This window comes from Macaca mulatta, chromosome 9 (genome assembly GCF_049350105.2).
Source record: "Macaca mulatta isolate MMU2019108-1 chromosome 9, T2T-MMU8v2.0, whole genome shotgun sequence".
NCBI classification, from domain to species: domain Eukaryota; kingdom Metazoa; phylum Chordata; class Mammalia; order Primates; family Cercopithecidae; genus Macaca; species Macaca mulatta.
In genome coordinates, this window is record NC_133414.1 from 36,083,771 (window position 1) to 36,102,266 (window position 18,496).

Below are 18,496 nucleotides of genomic sequence, written 5' to 3' on the forward strand. Positions count from 1 at the left end.
TCTAAAATGTCATTTATTAAGATTGTATGATTTTAATATGCCACTATTTAAAAATATCAAGCATAGTTTGCCTTTTGCTTGGTTTTGTGTATAATCTAACAGTTAATTGTGTTGAAACAAGAGTGCATGACTTTCAGTTGCTGAATAACACATTATTTACTAAAGATCCAAACTAACATCATCCACCTTAACCTCACTGATTTTTACATTTTATTTTTATTTATTTATTTATGAGACGGAGTCGTGCTATGTCACCCAGGCTAGAGTGCAGTGGGATGATCTCAGCTCACTGCAACCTCTGTTCCCTGGGTTCAAGCAATTCTCCTGCCTCAGCCTCCCAAGTAGCTGGGATTACATGCACGTGCCACCACACCCAGCTAATTTTTGTATTTTTAGTAGAGATGGGGTTTCACCATGTTGGCCAGGCTTGTCCTGAACTCCTGACCTCAAGTGATCTGCCCACCTCAGCCTCCCAAAGTGCTGGGATTACAGGTGTGAGCCAGCATGCCTGGATGGCCTCACTGATTTTTATAACAGCCCAATGACTGCAGAATACATTATTTTCAAGTACCCATAAAATGTCCACCAAAAAGGCCATATGCTGGACCAAAAAATAAGTCTCCATACATTTCAAAAGACTTTGCAAAAATCATTGTGCTGAACATCTACATCATGATGTTCTACTGGCTCAACACATAAACTCTGAGGGCATCTAATGTCGGCTGGAGTGCAGGGGGATGAATGGAAACAGTAATTGGTACTGCATAACCCTTCAGGCCTTACTACATTGTGCTACACATAAATGAGTCCATTGAGTTCAGTATTCTCAGAAGCACTGAGATCGTACAGCCCCATAAATCCTACTTGTGCAACAACCAAACTTCCACAACAGGTTATTCCAAGCCACACGCCAAAGCCAAGCATATCCCAGAAAACATGTTATAAGCCACGCCTCACTTGCTCTATGGAAAGGTACAAAGTCAAAGTGTAAAGCAGGATGGCACCACCCTGAGAGAAAGCTTGCATCTGTAAAAATAAAAAGGAAATGTGGTGAAGAAACAGGCGTGCTCATCCCAGCTGTTCAGAGAACAGAGAGTACCAAAGGGACAAGTGTACAAGTGAGCACAGCAGCTGGCTCCATAGTCACCTAAGTGTTCACAGCAAGTACAATGAGACTGTACATGAATCCATACATCAAAACACAGCCGGGAGCAGTGGCTCATGCCTGCAGTCCCAGCACTTTGGGAGGCAAAGGCAGGAGGAGCGCTTGAGCCCACAAGTTTGATACAAGCCTTGGCAACATAGTGAGATCCTGTCTCTACAAAAATGTTTAAATAACTTAGCCAGGCATTGTCCAGTATGCCTATAGTCCCAACTACTCAAGAGGCTGAGGTGGCACCCAAATAGGAAGAGAGGAAGTCAAACTATCCCTGTTTGCAGATGATATGGTAAACCCCACAGTCTCCGCCCAAAAGCTCCTGGATCTGATAAACAACTTCAGCAAAGTTTCAGGATGCAAAACCAATGTATAAAAATCAGTAGCATTCCTACACACCAACAACATCTGAACTAAGAGCCAAATCAAAAACACAATCCCATTCACAACAGCCACAAAAAGAGTAACATGCCTAGGAATACAGCTAACCAAAGACAAGATATCTACAATGAGAATTTAAAAACACTGCTCAAAGAAACCAGATATGATACAAACAAATGGAAAAATGTTCCATGCTCTTGGATTGAAACAACAAATATTGTTAAAATGGCCACACTGCCCAAAGAAATTTACAGATTCAATGCTACCCCTATCAAACTACCAATGATATTCTTCACAGAATTAGAAGAAAAAAAAAAATTAATTCACATGGAACTGAAAAAAGAGCCTGAATAGCCAAGCCAATCCTAAGCAAAAAGAACAAAGCTGGAGGCATCACATTACCCAACTTTAAACTATAGTACAAGGCTACAGTAACCAAAACAGCATGGTACTGGTACAAAAACACACACACAGACCCATGGAACAGAACAGAGAGCCCAGATATAATGCTACACACCTACAACCATCTGATCTTTGACAAAGCTGACAAAAACAAGCAACGGGGAAAGGACACACCATTCAATAAATGGTGTTGGGATAACTGGCTAGCCATATGCTGAATATTGACACTGAACCCTTTCCTTACACCACACATAAAAATCAATTCAAAGGGCTGGCCACAGTGGCTCACGCCTGTAATCCCAGCACCTCAGGAGGCCAAGGCAGGCTCAGGATCGCTTGAGGTCAGGAGTTCGAGACCAGCATGGCCACCATGGTGAAATCCCATCTCTACTAAGAATACAAAAATTAGCCAGGCATGGTGATGCGTGCCTGTAATCCCAGCTACTCGGGAGGCTGAGGCAGGAGAATCACTTGAACCTGGGAGGCAGAGGTTGCAGTGAGCTGAGATCTCACCATTGCACTCCATCCTGGGTGATAAGAGCGAGACTTCACCTCAAAAAAAAAAAAAAATCAATTCAAGATAGATTAAAGAATTAAACATAAAATCTAAAACTATAAAAACCCTGGAAGATAACCTAGGAAATACCATTCTGACTACAGGTCCTGGACAAGACTTCATGATGATAACAGCAAAAAATTTACAACAAAAACAAAAATTGACAAATGGGACCTAATTAAACTAAAAACCTTCTGCAGAGCAAAAGAAACTATCAACAGAGTAAACAGACAACCTACAGAATGGGAGAAAATATTAGCAAATTATGCATCCAACAAAGGGTGCATATCCAGCATCTATAAAGAACTTAAGCAAACTAACAAGCATAAAACAACCCCATTAAAAAGTGGGCAAAGAGGCCAGGCGTGGTGGCTTACGCCTGTAATCCTAGCACTTTGGGAGGCCCAAGGTGGGTGGATCACGCGAGGTCAGGAGTTTCAGACCAGCCTGGCCAACATGGCAAAAACCTGTATCTACTAAAAATACAAAAATTAGCTGGGCATGGTGGTGGGCACCTGTAATCCCAGCTACTCGGAAGGCTGAGGCCAGAGAATCGCTTAAACCCAGGGAACGGAGGTTGCAATGACCTGAGATCGCACAACTTCACTCCAGTTTGGGCGAAAGAGCGAGATTCCATCTCAAAAAAAACAAGGCGGGGGGGGTGGGGCAAAGAACAAGAACAGACATTTTTCAAAAGAATACATACACATGGCCAATAAGCTTATGAAAAAAAGTTCAACATTACTATCAGAGAGACGCAAATCAAAACCACAATGAGACATCACCTATACTAGTCAGAGTGGCTATTATTAAGTCAAACAATACATCCGTGTGGTGTGAGAAATCTGAAGGAAAAAAAATAAAAGTCAAAAATAACAGGTGCTGGCAAGGGTGAGGAGAAAAGGGAATGTTTATACATTGCTGGTGGGAATGTAAATTAGTTCAGCCATCGTGGAATGCAGTATGGCGATTTCTCAATGAATTTAAACAGAGTTATCATTCAACCCAGCAATCCCATTACTATGTATATATCCAAAGAAATTGTTCTGCCATAAAGACACATGCACACATATGTTCATCACAACACTATTCACAATAGCAAAAACATGGAATCAACCTAAATACATATCAGTGGTAGACTGGATAAAGAAAAAATGGTACAAACATATCATGGAATACCAGGCAGCCGTAAAAAAGAACAAGGTTATGTTTTTTGCAACAACATGAATGGAGCTGGAGGCTATTATTCCTAAGTGAACTAACACGGGAAGAGAAAATCAAATAATGCATGATCTCACATGGACATAAACAGGAAAACAACAGACAGCAGGGCCTATTTGAAGAGGGAGAGGATCAAAAAATTAGTCTACTGGGTACTATGTTTATTATCTGGGTGACAAAATAATCTGTATACCAAACCCCCATGACACTCAGTTTACCTATATACAAACCTGCACATGTGCCCCTGAATCTAGAATACAACTCTTTTTAAAATAAAAGGCTGAGGCAGGAAAATCACTTGAGCCTGGGAGGTTGAGGCTGCAGTGAGTTATGATTATACCACTGCACTCCAGCCTGGGTGACAGCTTGGGTCTCTAAATCAGTAAATTAAATTTAAACAAAAGACTACACAGCCATGTTGGCATAGCTATGGTTCATGGTCACAGAAATATATATATGCTAACCTCAAAAAAAAAAACTACTATTCAAGTTTATTTGTTTAAAAGAAAAAGACTGTGTCTCTATCTATCTGAAGAAAGGGAAGAGTCAGGATGAAAACCTCAAACAACAGTGATCAGCTCTCAGCAACAGCAGGATGGCAGGCGATTAGTTCCTTTGTATGTTTCTGCATTTTCCAATTTTTCCTCACACGGAGTTGTGCTATTTTTACATAGGAAGTAACAACGAGAGAGGGACCGAGAAAGAGAGGGAGAAGAGAAGACCAAAAAAAAAAAAGAAGGAAGAAGAAGGGAGAAGAGGAAGACATTGAAAGATTGATACATTAATTCATCCCTTTCTAACATTCTGGTGGAAAAAGAGCACCTGTTTAAATTCTTCATAAATCTCTGTAGTTGCCTTAAATGTTGGAATTGAGCCACACAATAAATGAAAGATGGTACTCTTCAAGTGGACTGCAGAAAAGGATTTCAGAGTTACCTTAAGCCTGGCTCACTCAAAAGCCCAAGAAGGAGAAATGACACCAAGAAAAATAGCATCAGAACATAAGTCGGCAGAAAACTTCCGCATTTTTTGATACAATGTATTCCTGGCCCACAGGAGCCACATGGGACAAATTCCACAGTGACAGGTGCAACAGTGAATCTAATCTTCCAAATTTACACAATATTTGGTATTTGATGTTTTTTTGTCTTACTTGAAATTTTAGGCCAGGCGCCATGGCTCAAGCCTGTAAACCCAGCACTTTGGGAGGCCGAGATGGGCGGATCACGAGGTCAGGAGATCGAGACCATCCTGGCTAACACGGTGAAACCCCGTCTCTACTAAAAAAAATACAAGAAAAAACTAGCCGGGCGAGGTGGCGGGCGCCTGTAGTCCCAGCTACTCGGGAGGCTGAGGCAGGAGAATGGCGTGAACCCGGGAGGCGGAGCTTGCAGTGAGCTGAGATCTGGCCACTGCACTCCAGCCTGGGCAACAGAGCGAGACTCCGTCTAAAAAAAAAAAAAAAAAAATTAAGATATGTACCAACTCTCAGCCAGGCATGATGCTGTCAGGAATATAGCTGTGAGCAAGACACAACAGCTGTGTGCACCCAGCTCACGGCTGAGGGAAAGAAGAGCAGGCCGGCAGGGAGAGGGCCAGCAACCAGAGGGAGCCCCAGTAGGAAGCAGAGTGAGTATCTGGGTGATCTTACCATCTTCTGACCTCGTGATGTAACCTAGCTGGTTGAATATCCTGTGCTACTGCCATGAGGTTTTAGGAGACAGTCAACCAGGTCGCTGCCTCCATACAACCATGCTGATGTAACTATGTATGTGGCTATGAGCCCTTCTGCAATTCCTTATAAGCCAAATACAAAAGCAGTGGCCAGGGCTGGGTGCAGTGGCTCATGTCTGTAATCCCAGCACTTTGGGTGGCCAAACTGGGCGGATCATGAGGTCAGGAGTTTGAGACCAGCCTGACCAACACGGTGAAACCATGTCTCTACTAAAAATACAAAAATTAGCCAGGCGTGGTAGCGCACGCCTATAATCCCAGCTATTCAAGAGGCTGAGACAGGAGAATCGCTTGAACCCAGGAGGCGGAGGTTGCAGTGAGCTGAGCTCATGCCACTGCATTCCAGTCTGGGCAACAAAGCGAGACTCCGTCTCAAAAAAAAAAAAAAGAGCCAAACATCCTGTCAGGCATTCTCAAAATGATGAACATTCCTCCTCCCCCTCCTCTTACTCTTCCTCATTCCTCTCAAGAGTACAGAAAAAAAGTGGGGTAGTGGGAGGGAACACGGAAGAGCAGTAGGTGGAAACGTCCAGGAGCCAAACTCACATACCACAGTAAAGACTGGGGAAGCACACACAGAGCATCAGAGCACTGACAGAGAAAAGGCTGAGCTTCCTGGGAGAGGCTGCCCAGGACATAAATGGCCCATCACACAGCAAGGCCGAGCTTCCTAAGGGCCAGGCCCCACACAGGGGGGGCTGCCTGGGACACACTCGCCCATCGCACAGGAACACGGTGCACCGCACAGGCCGCTGTTGGGATCAATCTTCTCTGGGCCAACACTGGGACCAGAATGCAGAACGGCTGTACACTGTATATATGGAGATGATAAGGACAGGCCCGAGTTGTGAAGAAAGATGTTATGTTTGATTAAATTAAGGTGGAATATGGCATAGAAATCTTTTTGTGATATTTCCATTGTAAAAGCTGTAGTTTTAAAACCCCAAAATCTAGTGTTAAGTCCCAGGTATCAAGAAAATCATTATACCTTGGTATTCAAGACAGTGAAGATTCATGACACTTATCACAAAAGAAAATATACTAGAGTGGGTGGCCCAAACATAATTTAAAGTATGTGTCTAAAACAGAAAGGAAAAGAATCGCACCCGGTCCCCAGCCCTGAAAAGAAAAAAAAAATGCATTCAAAAAGGTTCCCCAGGACTTGAACTCACTCTGTCTTTATCGTCTGCTACATCACAGAGAATGTCATCAAGGTCTAGTATTCCTCCATCTCCATGTTCCAAGCGATGCACTTGTATCCAGTAGTTTGGGTCCTATACGAAAGAACAGAAACATTGAATATAGCAAGTTAGCATCACCAAAAGGGAATTAGACATTTCAAACCATGATAACTTCCTGCCCATAAAAAGGAATCAACCCCATATCAACAATACTGCAATTGATTAAAAATTCAGGCAGCACCCTAAGTTTGGTATTGAGTCACTGCTCCTTTTATGGAGTGACTCATACACACTCTTCCCTTTGGCTCTGATGCTGATACTCTATTATAATAGAACTGCACAAACCAGCAATATGTGCTGCAGAAGTAATATTGATTTCTCTAAAGCATACTATATTTCCTACTGCCCAATATATGAAATACTTATCATACTTATTAATCCCCCCAGTGCAATCTACAGAAATATTCTAATAAGCAAACAGCACATATTATGTGTCTGAAGAATTCGTATTTTTGCTTATCTGCATAAAGTAGTTTGCACAACTTGGTGGCTCAAAGTGTTTCTTACAAACAGGTCTAAAGATAGGGACACAGAAGGTGCTGACAAGACCAGTGAACAAAGCACATCCTGTGTGGTTTGAGTTTCTTTATAAAGAGACAAAATCTCACACACACACACATCAAAATGCCTAAACACACACACACACACACACACACACACACACACACACACACAAATTTGCAGTGGTTATCCTGCAGTGGGATTGGGGAGAATGAAAAAAAAAGGACATATTTTAAATTTTATACACTTTTTTTTTTTTTTTTTTGAGACTGAGTCTGGCTCTGTCGCCCAGGCTGGAGTGCAGTGGCCGGATCTCAGCTCACTGCAAGCTCCGCCTCCCAGGTTTACGCCATTCTCCTGCCTCAGCCTCCCAAGTAGCTGGGACCACAGGCGCCCGCCACCTCGCCCGGCTAGTTTTTTGTATTTTTTAGTAGAGACGGGGTTTCACCGTGTTAGCCAGGATGGTCTCGATCTCCTGACCTTGTGATCCGCCCGTCTCAGCCTCCCAAAGTGCTGGGATTACAGGCTTGAGCCACCGTGCCCGGCTAAATTTTATACACTTTTATATGGTGTATGCATATTTTAAAATCCCTAAAACTCTGCTTTCAAATTATCTGAAGAAGGAATACTGTTGTGTGTTTCTGAACTTCTACATCACTCTCACATACATGTTCAAATGAAAATATACTAAATTGTATGTTTCACCATTCCCTACTGCTTTTGCTATCCAAAAGTTCAAGTTAATCCTCCATTCTTCAAACCTAAAAGGTGATGTTTGGTACAGTTCTTTCCTAAAGCAAAGATTGCAAGAAGGAGGCAAACGATTAATGAGACTTCAAATACAGATTCCTGGACGCTACTACAGATCTACTGACCAAGACCCTGGAGAAGGGGTGCAGGGAGAATCCATATTCTTAAGAAGTTCTCCAAGTCCATCTCTAACAAAGCATGCCTAAGAATCACTAAAATGGAATGCTTATTTTAAAAATGCAGAATGATCAATCCTTGTCACTTTTTAACCAGCACAGCAAGTAACTCAGACCTTAATCCTCAAAGTTAGTAAGCATTACCATTAAAACCATTATGCAAGTAACAGAGTTCCTCTGAACCCTCATCTATCTGGACCTCTATAAAAGGAATCATTTATATAGAACGCTGACAGTTAAGTTTGTAAAACACACACACACACACACACCCCTTGGCATCCTCTTCATTTGTGGGGCCCTATTCTGACTGCACATGAATCCCAATTACAATATCATCCAAGAGTCCTTGGGACACCTGCCACTGAGACAGCTCCAGAATTTGTCATGTCCAGATGTGTTGAATCCCCAAAGAATGAAGTCCCAAAACCATTTATTAATGGTAAATGGTATTTCCTCTTCAAGGAAAATTGGAAATAATGTCCTGGGGGTGAATAAGGAAGAGGTGCCCCCTGGCCACTTAGAATAGCCACATCCTGCCCACCTCTTCCCACCAAGCAAGCTCAAGGGTGAACCAATCAACTTAAATATCAACTTTCATTTCTAAAATACTTCCACACACACAAGCACACCGACCTCCAAAATGTGGCTTACGAAAACATTCTTTAAGCCTCCTGATCCTGTTCACTCCCTCCAGATGAGATCATTATCTGCAGCCTTTATATAATATTTGTAGCCACCCCTTGGAAATAAATCCCCACCTAAGGACTTTCTCAACCTCATAACTTCATCCCTCAGAACCTGCTACATTTCCACCTTTTCCCCAGCATTTTCCCTTTCACAGCCTGTTAGGCCCTGCACAACTTCCCCCCAACTCCGTGCCCAAGGCCTCCAATGCCTAGACCCCACCTTACCCTCCAGGCCAGCCCTGTCCGTTCATCAAGACTTCTCAGGCATCCTCTTCTCCAAGAGCTTTTCCTGACCATCACACCCCCAAAGCAGATCAGCAGTCGAACTCCAGCCCACTGTTTCCTTTTGTTTATATACAGAGTCTCGCTCTGTCATCCAAGCTGGAGTACAATGGTGCAATCATAGCTCACTGCAGCCTCCAACTCCTGGGCTCAAGCAATCCTCCCACCTCAGTCTCCCAAAGTGCTGGGATGATTAGGCATGAGCCACAGAGCCCAGCCTGTCCCACTGTTAATGTTCCTAAAAACCACAATCGTATGGAAGATAGCAGTCAGGTGTCAAGCTCCAGCCTTTAAAGGCTGTGAACTATTTTTACACACGCCGCACAAAACCTTTCGTTGACACTACTTTGCCTTCCAGTTATTATACCAATTCTCTGATGATCTTCACAGCAAAATTTTTTAAAGAATTGTCCATACTTGCTTCAAGCGTGTTTCCTCCCATAACCCCATTCCAATCAGGCTTCCTCTTCCATCACATCCACAACAGCCTCCACAATGCTTAACACAAAAGTCTGTTGTCTGTCCTCATCTTATTTGGTCTATCAGCAGAATTTGTTACCCCCTCTTTGAAAAACTCTATAAACTTGACTTACAATCCTCCAACTAACTGATCAAGGCTTTTCTAATTTTGAGAGTCAACAGTTGACTACTGCCTCTGGAGGGGTCCTGACTCAACAGTCAGCTATGCCAAGCAGTCATGATAACATCATGCCAAGGCAAATATCAGGCTGCCACTTACTAAATGCCACTCCACAAAAATGTGCTGAACGGATATGACTTTTTGAAAAGAACTGAGCAGGAGATCAACAGTAACCCCAACAGAGCATGCTGCATTGAAAAAAAAAAAAAAAAAACACATGTAAAATTGACCTCCTCCCACAAGAGTTTAAAAACCAGGAAGGATATTTTTGCCACTGAGAAATACAACTCCTTAGAACAGTGGTCTCTTGGGAGATTTTAACTGGCAGCTTTCATAACATAATTCTCTTTCAATGAACAGGGGACTTGCTTTATTTTTAAGGGAAGAGTCCAGTATCCAATAGAGAAAAAGTTAGAGCATACTTACTGATTCGACTTTGTAGTAGTTTGCATTAAAAGTTTAAAATAATAACGGTAGGAATCTTTGCTGTCCAGTCCATAGACACTTAGAAAAGTAGCTGAGCAAAAAATTGTGATAAGGTCTGGCATGATGGCTCATCCCTGTAATCCCAGAACTTCAGAAGGCCAAGGCATAGTGACCCACAGTCCCACAGTGACCTGCAGTCCCAGCTAAGTGGGAGACTGAGGCAGGCGGATCCCTTGAGCACAAGAGTTCAAGGCTGCAGTGAGCTGTGAATACACCACTGCACTCCAGCCTGGGCAACAGAGTGAGGCCCCATCTCTTAGGGGGAAGATAAAAGTTATGATAAGCCACTTTTCATACTACCAATAAACTCTAATTCTACAATAATTGCATCAGTCATTGGGTAAATAAACAAACATGATACAACATTCAATTAAAAAAGAAGAAGGTTTCTCATTCAGGATATGTCCATTTAAAATAACAAAAGACTTTAACAATAATTGTGTATTATGACAACCAAAACTCCATCATACACAGCAACAAATGAGGAGCAGAGTTCATCCATCAAATAGATGATCAAGCAGTGAATGTCCCCATGGGGCAAGGCTTGCAAGGATAGGTCCAAACCCACAGAAGAAACCTGGAGACAAAACCACATGAAGAATCACTGCTCTTATTCAGATAAAGAACATGACCTTCACCTGGCCTAGTGCTAGAGAGAACACTTCCGAAGACTAAGTTGGAATGTAAGCAGAGGTAACCCTACAAGATGCAAGTTGCAAGGAATGCTGAGGCCCACTCTACTCCAGGATGTGGTAAGAGAGAACAGCTCAAAGTCTTAAGGACAGACTACTTCCTAACCTACGATTCTATAAACAGCATCGTTATCCTATGCAACAAGTTAATGAGCTTTCGTGAGTTATGACATGTATAATGCATAGGCTTCACATATTACCTGCATGTGCAAATTTTAAGAAAAGTATCTGCAACTAGAAATAGCACCCTACTTTTGCATTAACCATGGTATACAGCAATGGTCAATATCCTGTCTAACTTAAGACCAGAAAAAGATCACTGAAAAAAATCTATGTTGATAAAAAAAATTTGAGTATTTACTACATGCAAAGCATTGCATGAAGGCAAAGAAACAGTCATCACCCATCATCAGAAATTAAAATGTATCTGACAGGCCAGGCACAGTGGCTCACACCTATAATCCCAGCGCTTTGGGAGGCCGAGGCAGGCGGATCACCTGAGGTCAGGAGTTAGAGACCAACCCAGCCAACATGATGAAACCCTGTCTCTAAAAAAGCACAAAAATTAGCCAGGCATGGTGGCATGCACCTGTAGTCCCAGCTCCTCCTTCTCCTGTAGTCCCAGGAGAATCACTTGAACCCGGGAGGCAGAGGTTGCAGTGAGCTGAGATCACACCACTGCACTCCAGCCTGGGCAACAGAGTGAGACTCCATCTCAAAAATAAAATAAAATTTATCTGACAAAACATAAACAAGTCATAAAAAAGAGGTAGACCATGAGTTCAAAGAAAACTACACCCAAAAAAAAAAAAAAATGTTTTGTGAACTCAGGAAGGAAAGATCACTCTCACTTGGAAAGGTCAGTTTATGGGGAGGTTTTAGCAGAGTCGGCTCTTAACAAATGAGTAGACCAGAGGGACAGGGCACAAGAGGAGGACCCTGAGCAGGGGGAAGGGTGTGAGCAGCAGGGAAGAGAGGCAGAGGTGATTCAGAACGCTGTGAACACAAAGATAAAAATGAAAGGGTAAAAACATCATCTCAAAAAGACACACTTTTATTTTTATTTCCTCCTGAAAGCCCACTGAAACCACAATACACATGTGGGGATTTTGTTGTTGTCGTTTGTTTTTTCCAAGCATAATCCCACAAAAACAAAGAGAACAGAGGGGAATGAGGGAAACAGTTTTTGGAAGCTGAGAAGCAGATGGCCCAGAGACAACACATTTTGCAGAACTAAGAAATGGAACCCCAAGGTAACTGTGGGGAAAGCCAGGAAGCAGCAAGACTCCCCCCACAGAGCCGGTAAGAGGCTCTGGAATGGGGAGAACCAAGAAAGTCAGAACACAGGAACAGAGATGGGAAAAGGCTAGGCATGGTACTTTATGCCTGTACTCCCAGCACTTTGGGAGGCAGGGGCAGGAGGATCACTCAAGCCCAGGAGTTCCAGACCAGTCTAAGGAACATACTGAGGCCCCATCTCTACAAAAAACTGGAAAAATCACCGAGGTGTGGTGGTGTGCGCCTGTGCCTACAGTCCAGCTACTTGGGAGGCTAAGGTGGAGGATCTCTTGAGCCCAGGGGTTCGAGGCTGCTTGTCTCTAAAATATAATAATAAAACAATTTTGGCTGGGTGTGGTGGCTCATACCTGTAATCCTAACACTTTGGGAGGCCAAAGTGGGTGGATCACTTGAGGTCAAGAGTTCGAAACCAGCCTGGCCAACATGGTGAAACTCTGTCTCTACTAAAAATACAAAAAAATTAGCTGGGCATGGTGGCGGGTGCCTGTAATCCCAGTTACTCAGGAGGCTGAGGCAGGAAAATCGCTTGAACCCAGGAGGTGGAGGTTGCAGTGAGCCGAGATCATGCCACTGCACTCCAGCCTGGGCAACAGAGCAACACTCCATCTCAAAATAACAATAATAATAATAATAATAATAAAATTTCAATATTAAAAAAAAGAGCCAGGCATGACAGTACATACCTGTAGTCCCAGCCACCTAGGAGGCTGAGGTGGGAGGATCACCTGACCCTGGGGAATTTGAGGATGCAGTGAGCCATGACTGCATCACTGCATTCCAGCTGGGTACAGTAAGACTGTGTCTCAGAAAAAAAAATAATAATAATAAATTAAAATAATAATAAATTTAAAAGATGGGAGGAAAAATAAGAAAATTGTCTGAAAGTCTGTAGTAATTAAAACCCCAGCTTCCCAGTGCTTCCAGAGAGCACAGTGGCTGCCCCTCCCAGCCCCTGGCAGTTCACTGCAGCCTCAGATAGCAGGTCTGGGCTGAGAAACTAGAGGAGGAACAATTGTAGAGGTGCCTTGTTAAAAATTAGAGGAGCTAAGTGAATATTTATGTACTGATTGTAGAAAAATCCAGCCCTCTGCTTTCACTTGCTCTCAGAATGCCAGCCAGGGCTTATTCCTGCCAGGCTAAAGGTGGGAAGATCTTTCCCTGGGCCTCTGTCCATCTAAAGAGAAAAGGCAGGGGGGACTCTGGCCCAGTCCAGGGACCCTCCCCCCCCCCAAGTGAAGCTCACTCACAGTGTATGCCCTTGCTTGAACTCAGTGTTCTCAAGTTACCATTAGTGCCTTAAGTCAGAGCCAACCATGGAGAGACAGACTTTTTTTTTCTTTTCTTTTTTTTTTTTTTTTGAGACGGAGTCTTGCTCAGTCGCCCAGGCTGGAGTGCAGTGGCGTGATCTCGGCTCACTGCAAGCTCCGCCTCCCGGGTTCTCACCATTCTCCTGCCTCAGCCTCCCAAGTAGCTGGGACTACAGGCGCCCGCCACTACGCCCGGCTAGTTTTTTGTATTTTTAGTAGAGACGGGGTTTCACTGTGTTAGCCAGAATGGTCTCGATCACCTGACCTCATGATCCGCCCGTCTCGGCCTCCCAAAGTGCTGGGATTACAGGCTTGAGCCACCGCGCCCGGCCAGAGACAGACTTTTAAGAACATCCCAAGGATGGAAGAGAGAACAAAACAAATAGTAAACACAACTTGAAAGAACCAGAGACTGTATAAAAAGATGCTATTAAAAATCCATCACTGATATTCTAAGAGAGGTCAGATGATGGTACATCCAGGTTGCAGAGGAAGATGAGAAGGGAGGAAAGGAAGAAACGTGCTGAGGGATAATTTTTTTTTAAAAAAAAGTATTTTGGAATTAAAATATGAAAAACAGGCCAGGCACAGTGGTTCATCCCTGTACTCCCAGTGCTTTGGAGGCCAAGGCGTGTGAACTGCTTGAGGCCAGGAGTTCAAGGCCAGTCCAGGCAACACAGCAAGATCCCATCCATACAAAAATAAAATAAAATAAAAAAATAAAAATAAGCCAGGTGTGGTAGCATGCACCTACAATCCCAGCTACTCAGGAGGCTGAGGCAGAAAGATTGCTTGAGCCCAGGAGTTTAAGGCTATGGTGAGCTATGACTGGGCCGCTGCACTCTAGCCTGTGTGACAGACACTCTGTCTAATAAACTAAACAAATAAAATCCTAAAAATGAAGAGCTCAATAAGAAAATTAAGAGAAGTTAAAAATATCTCCCCTAGGAAGTTGGAAAAAAAAAAAGAAGAAGAAGATAAAAAAGGCTAATAAAATTAGACCAGTCAAGTAAGTCAAGCAACTGAATAACAGGAGTCCTAGAAAAAGAGAATTGGGAAAACAGAGAAATAACCAAAAACAATTTCAAGTTAATTCCCCAAAATGACATATGTTTCCACATTAAAATGTTCCATAGAGACCCCAACACAACGTATAAAAGCAGACATACACCAAGGCACATCAGAACACAGAAGAAAAACAGAAGACTGGTGGCAGGTAGGGAAGCAGAACGTCCAGAAAATAAAGCACAGGCCACAGTGAGGGATAAGGAGTCACAGCAATACTGGAATCTAGACAATCATCTACCAGTGACTTCAAAATTCCCACAAGAAATAGTTCCCTATCCTAGAATTCCGTTTCTTGCCCCAATACCAGTAAAGTACGAAGGTAGAAAAAAGACAATTTTTAGAAATGCAACGTTTCCAAAAACATTACCCCCTTTGTAACTGGAAGGTGTGTTCCAACAAAATAAGGCAATAAACCATGAATGAGAAAGACATAGCATATGAAAACGGGAGACATAACACAGAAGACAGCTCCCGGGACGATGGTGAAGGTGGAGTGAAGGTGGATGCCAGATTCCAGGACGTCAGCTGCAAACCTGGAGCAGAGTGACCAGTCCAGACACCCCAAATGTGGCCTCTTCAAGATAGCACTGAAAGAGTACCCAGCGCAACTAAACACAGCAAGACACAATTTTAACAACTGGCTAAAGCTGAGGCTCATTAGTTATAACTATACAGAAGACCAACCAAAGGAAAAAACATTCTTCATTCAGGAAAAACCCAAAAGTTGTGAAGGAAAGAAAAGGTGATCAAGGTATCATACATGGTTCAGCTATAAGCAGCTTTAATAGTAAAAATAATGTGAGCCTGGAATATGTAATCAAATTTGTAACAAAGCGGTCTAAAAAGTCTGTGAGAGAGAGGAGAAATGCAGACACAAACACACACAAAGAGACAGAGATCCTAGAAGTGGCTACCTGTGAGTGGGGACATACCACACTTAGGGTAGTGAAATAGGGTTAAACCTTCCATGTTAACTCAACAAATGATGACAAACCAAAAGAAAAAAGAAAGAGATAAGCAATTTACATAAAAATATAAAAGTAAACATCAAAAGAACCAGGAGCAAGAGTTGGAAAAGGCAACCTCTCCCAAAGAAGGCTCTGCTCTTTTTCATAACAGTCCTAATAGTGCTATCGGATCATGTGTAAATATGTCACGTTGAGAAACAAAAAGATGAAAGAGAAACAAGTTTGAAAAGTCCTTTAAATAATAACCATGGCACACAGTACAGTTTAGCATCCACCAACCAGATTAGCCACATGACAGTTACGTTACCAAGACAAATAAAGTCCTAGTGGTGATATAACAAATAGAAAACATTTCATTTTTTTTGTTTTGTTTTTAAAAATGTCCCTCAGACTTCAAAAACACTTCATTTTAAAAAGTCAACAAAAGAGTGCGATCAGCAGGAACTATGCTTCTCTCTAGATTCTCTGGGCAAGTAACTCTCCAATATACTTAAGCCAAAAACAAACATTTTTAGAATACATTCTGAAGTTCTGTTCTTTAAAAAAAAAAGAAAAAAACTGAATCATTAGCACTTCAAGACAGATATCATACATGCAATTCTGACTTTTCCTCATGTAATCAGCTTCATTTTTTAAAATGCTGATTGGCCAGGTGCAGTAGCCCACGCCTATAATCCCAGCACTTTGAGAGGCGGAGGCAGGTGGATTGCTTGAGCCCAGGAGTTCGAGACCAGCGTGGCCAAGGTAGGGGGACTCCATCTCTACAAATAAGTTTTTTCTTGTTGTGAATTTTGGTTTTTTAATTAGCTGGGCACGGTGCTGTGTGCCTGTAGTCCCAGCTACTGGGGAGGCTAAAGCAAGAGGATCACTTGAGCCCAGAAAGTAGAGGATACAGTGAGCTATGATCGTACCACTGCACTCCAGACTGGGCAACAGGTTGAGACCCTGTCTCGGGGGGAAAAAAAATAGCCAATCTTTCCCTATAAACTGAAACATAGGACCCATTTTCAATCTTGTTACAGGAACACTGCTAAACATTATACAAATGTTTTTGTTGCCTTCTCAATACAGGGAGAAGACACAGACAGATGTCATAGCTGATGTTCAACAACAAAATAATGACCTGTATCACCACAAGGGAGGGACTAATATCTCATGCTAAGTACACTGCCCAGCCCCCATTCTCCACTCCAAACCACACCCAATACCAATGCCAAAGCCTCAGCACCACAACACAAGACAGCAAACCACAAACCTGCTGCCTCCCTTGACAGGTGGGGACAGCTTCATTTATCACATCAATCAAAAGTGAAAATGGAGGCATGAAACCAGGTGAAGTCCAACCTCAAGGAAATAACTTTCTGGCATTTAGTTTTATTAGAACTAGCACATAATCTCTCACAGGGTCACACATTATTCAATAATATGGGAAATCAGCCCATCGATAACCTCCGAGCTCTGACGTGACTTTCGTGCCAACACAGTGTCATGGAAATCCCTCAACTCCTCCACCATTCTACAGAAACGGAGGAATGGCCTCAGACTACAGCGCTGGCACAGGACAGAGCCAAGGCAAGAATGAGACAGCAGTAACCACCAGTTAGATCTACACTGTGTTTTACAATTTTTAAAAATGCATTCATGTGCATTATCTCATGGGGAAAGAGGGCTTATAATTCCTATTTTCAGATGAGAGAACTGAGACTCACAGAGCATAAATTGCCGGCAAGAGGTCACAATTCATAAATGCTGTCAGCCAGGACTCCAGCCCAGGTCTGCTGATTCATTCCCAAGTCCTTTCTCAGACTAACACTTGACAGTTTCCAATCTGAAGCATCAGGGTTGCCTGTCTTCTTTCCATAGCCCCTCCTCCCAGCCTCTTCTTTGACGGCTTCATGTGTTAATATAGTACATAAACAGAAGGTCCAGGTCAGGCGTGGTGGCCCACACCTGTAATCCCAGCACTCTGGGAGGCCATGGCAGATTGCTTGAGTTCAGGAGTCCTAGACCAGCCTGGGCAATATGGCAAGATCCTGTCTCTACAAAATACAAAAATCAAAACAAAACAAAAAAACTTAGCTGGGCGTGGTGGCAGGCAGCAGTAGTCCCAGCTACTCAGGAGGCTGAGACATGAGGATCACTTGAGCCTGGGAGGTTGAGGCTGCTGTGAGTCATGATTGTACCACTGCACTCCAGCTGGGGTAACAAAGCAAGACCTTGTACCAAAAATTAATTAAAATTAATTAATTAAAATTAAAAGATGAGGTCCATAAAATGTTTATTTTAATAAAAAGGACCAGGTGTTGTGGCTCATGCCTCTAATCGCAGCACTTTGGGAGGACGGGGCAGGAGGATCATTTGAGCCCAGGACTTAGAGACCGGCCTGGGCAACACAGTGAGATACTGTCTCCACAAAAAATTAGGGTTGGGCGCAGTGGCTCACACCTGTAATCCCAGCACTTTGGGAGGCCGAGGTGGGCAGATCACTTGAGGTCAGGAGTTTGAGACCAGCCTGGCCAACATGATGAAACCCCATGTATACTAAAAATACAAAAATTAGCCAGCTGTGGTGGTGTGCACCTGTGGTCCAAGCCACTTGGGAGGCTGAGGTGGGATGATCGCTTCAGCTCAGGAGGTCAAGGCTGCAGTAAGCAGTGACAGTAAGCAGTGATCGCGCCACTGCACTCCAGCCTGGGTGACAGAGTGAGATCCTGTTTCAAAAAAATAAAATAAAATAAAATAAAAAAGGTGTGGGCTGTTAAAACTAAGTCTGAAAAGCCACTCCGTTAAAAATTCTATTACATGCTCTAATCACATCATGATTTAAAGTGGTGGTTCTCCAAGTGGGAGTCCAGGCTAGCATCACCTGATAATACGCTGGAAATTCCAATCCCAAGCTGGATACACCACCAAAAAAAAAGTCTCTGGAGGCAGGACCCAGCCATCTATT

The 18,496-nt window shown here is 43.1% G+C and overlaps 1 protein-coding gene across 47 annotated transcripts in view; it reads right to left on the reverse strand.

Annotated features, from left to right (window-relative positions):
- Positions 1 to 18,496, reverse strand: part of PARD3 (par-3 family cell polarity regulator) — a 717,956-nt gene that overhangs the window by 585,457 nt on the left and 114,003 nt on the right. For 46 of the 47 annotated variants that reach the window (XM_028826180.2, XM_077946211.1, XM_028826181.2 and 43 more), the window contains exon 2: positions 6,623 to 6,724. In XM_028826180.2, coding sequence (XP_028682013.1) covers positions 6,623 to 6,724 — 102 coding nt within the window. Of the gene's footprint in view, positions 1 to 6,622; positions 6,725 to 9,029; positions 9,691 to 18,496 lie in introns of those variants that run through there. The other variant, XM_077946187.1, reaches the window with a different exon arrangement.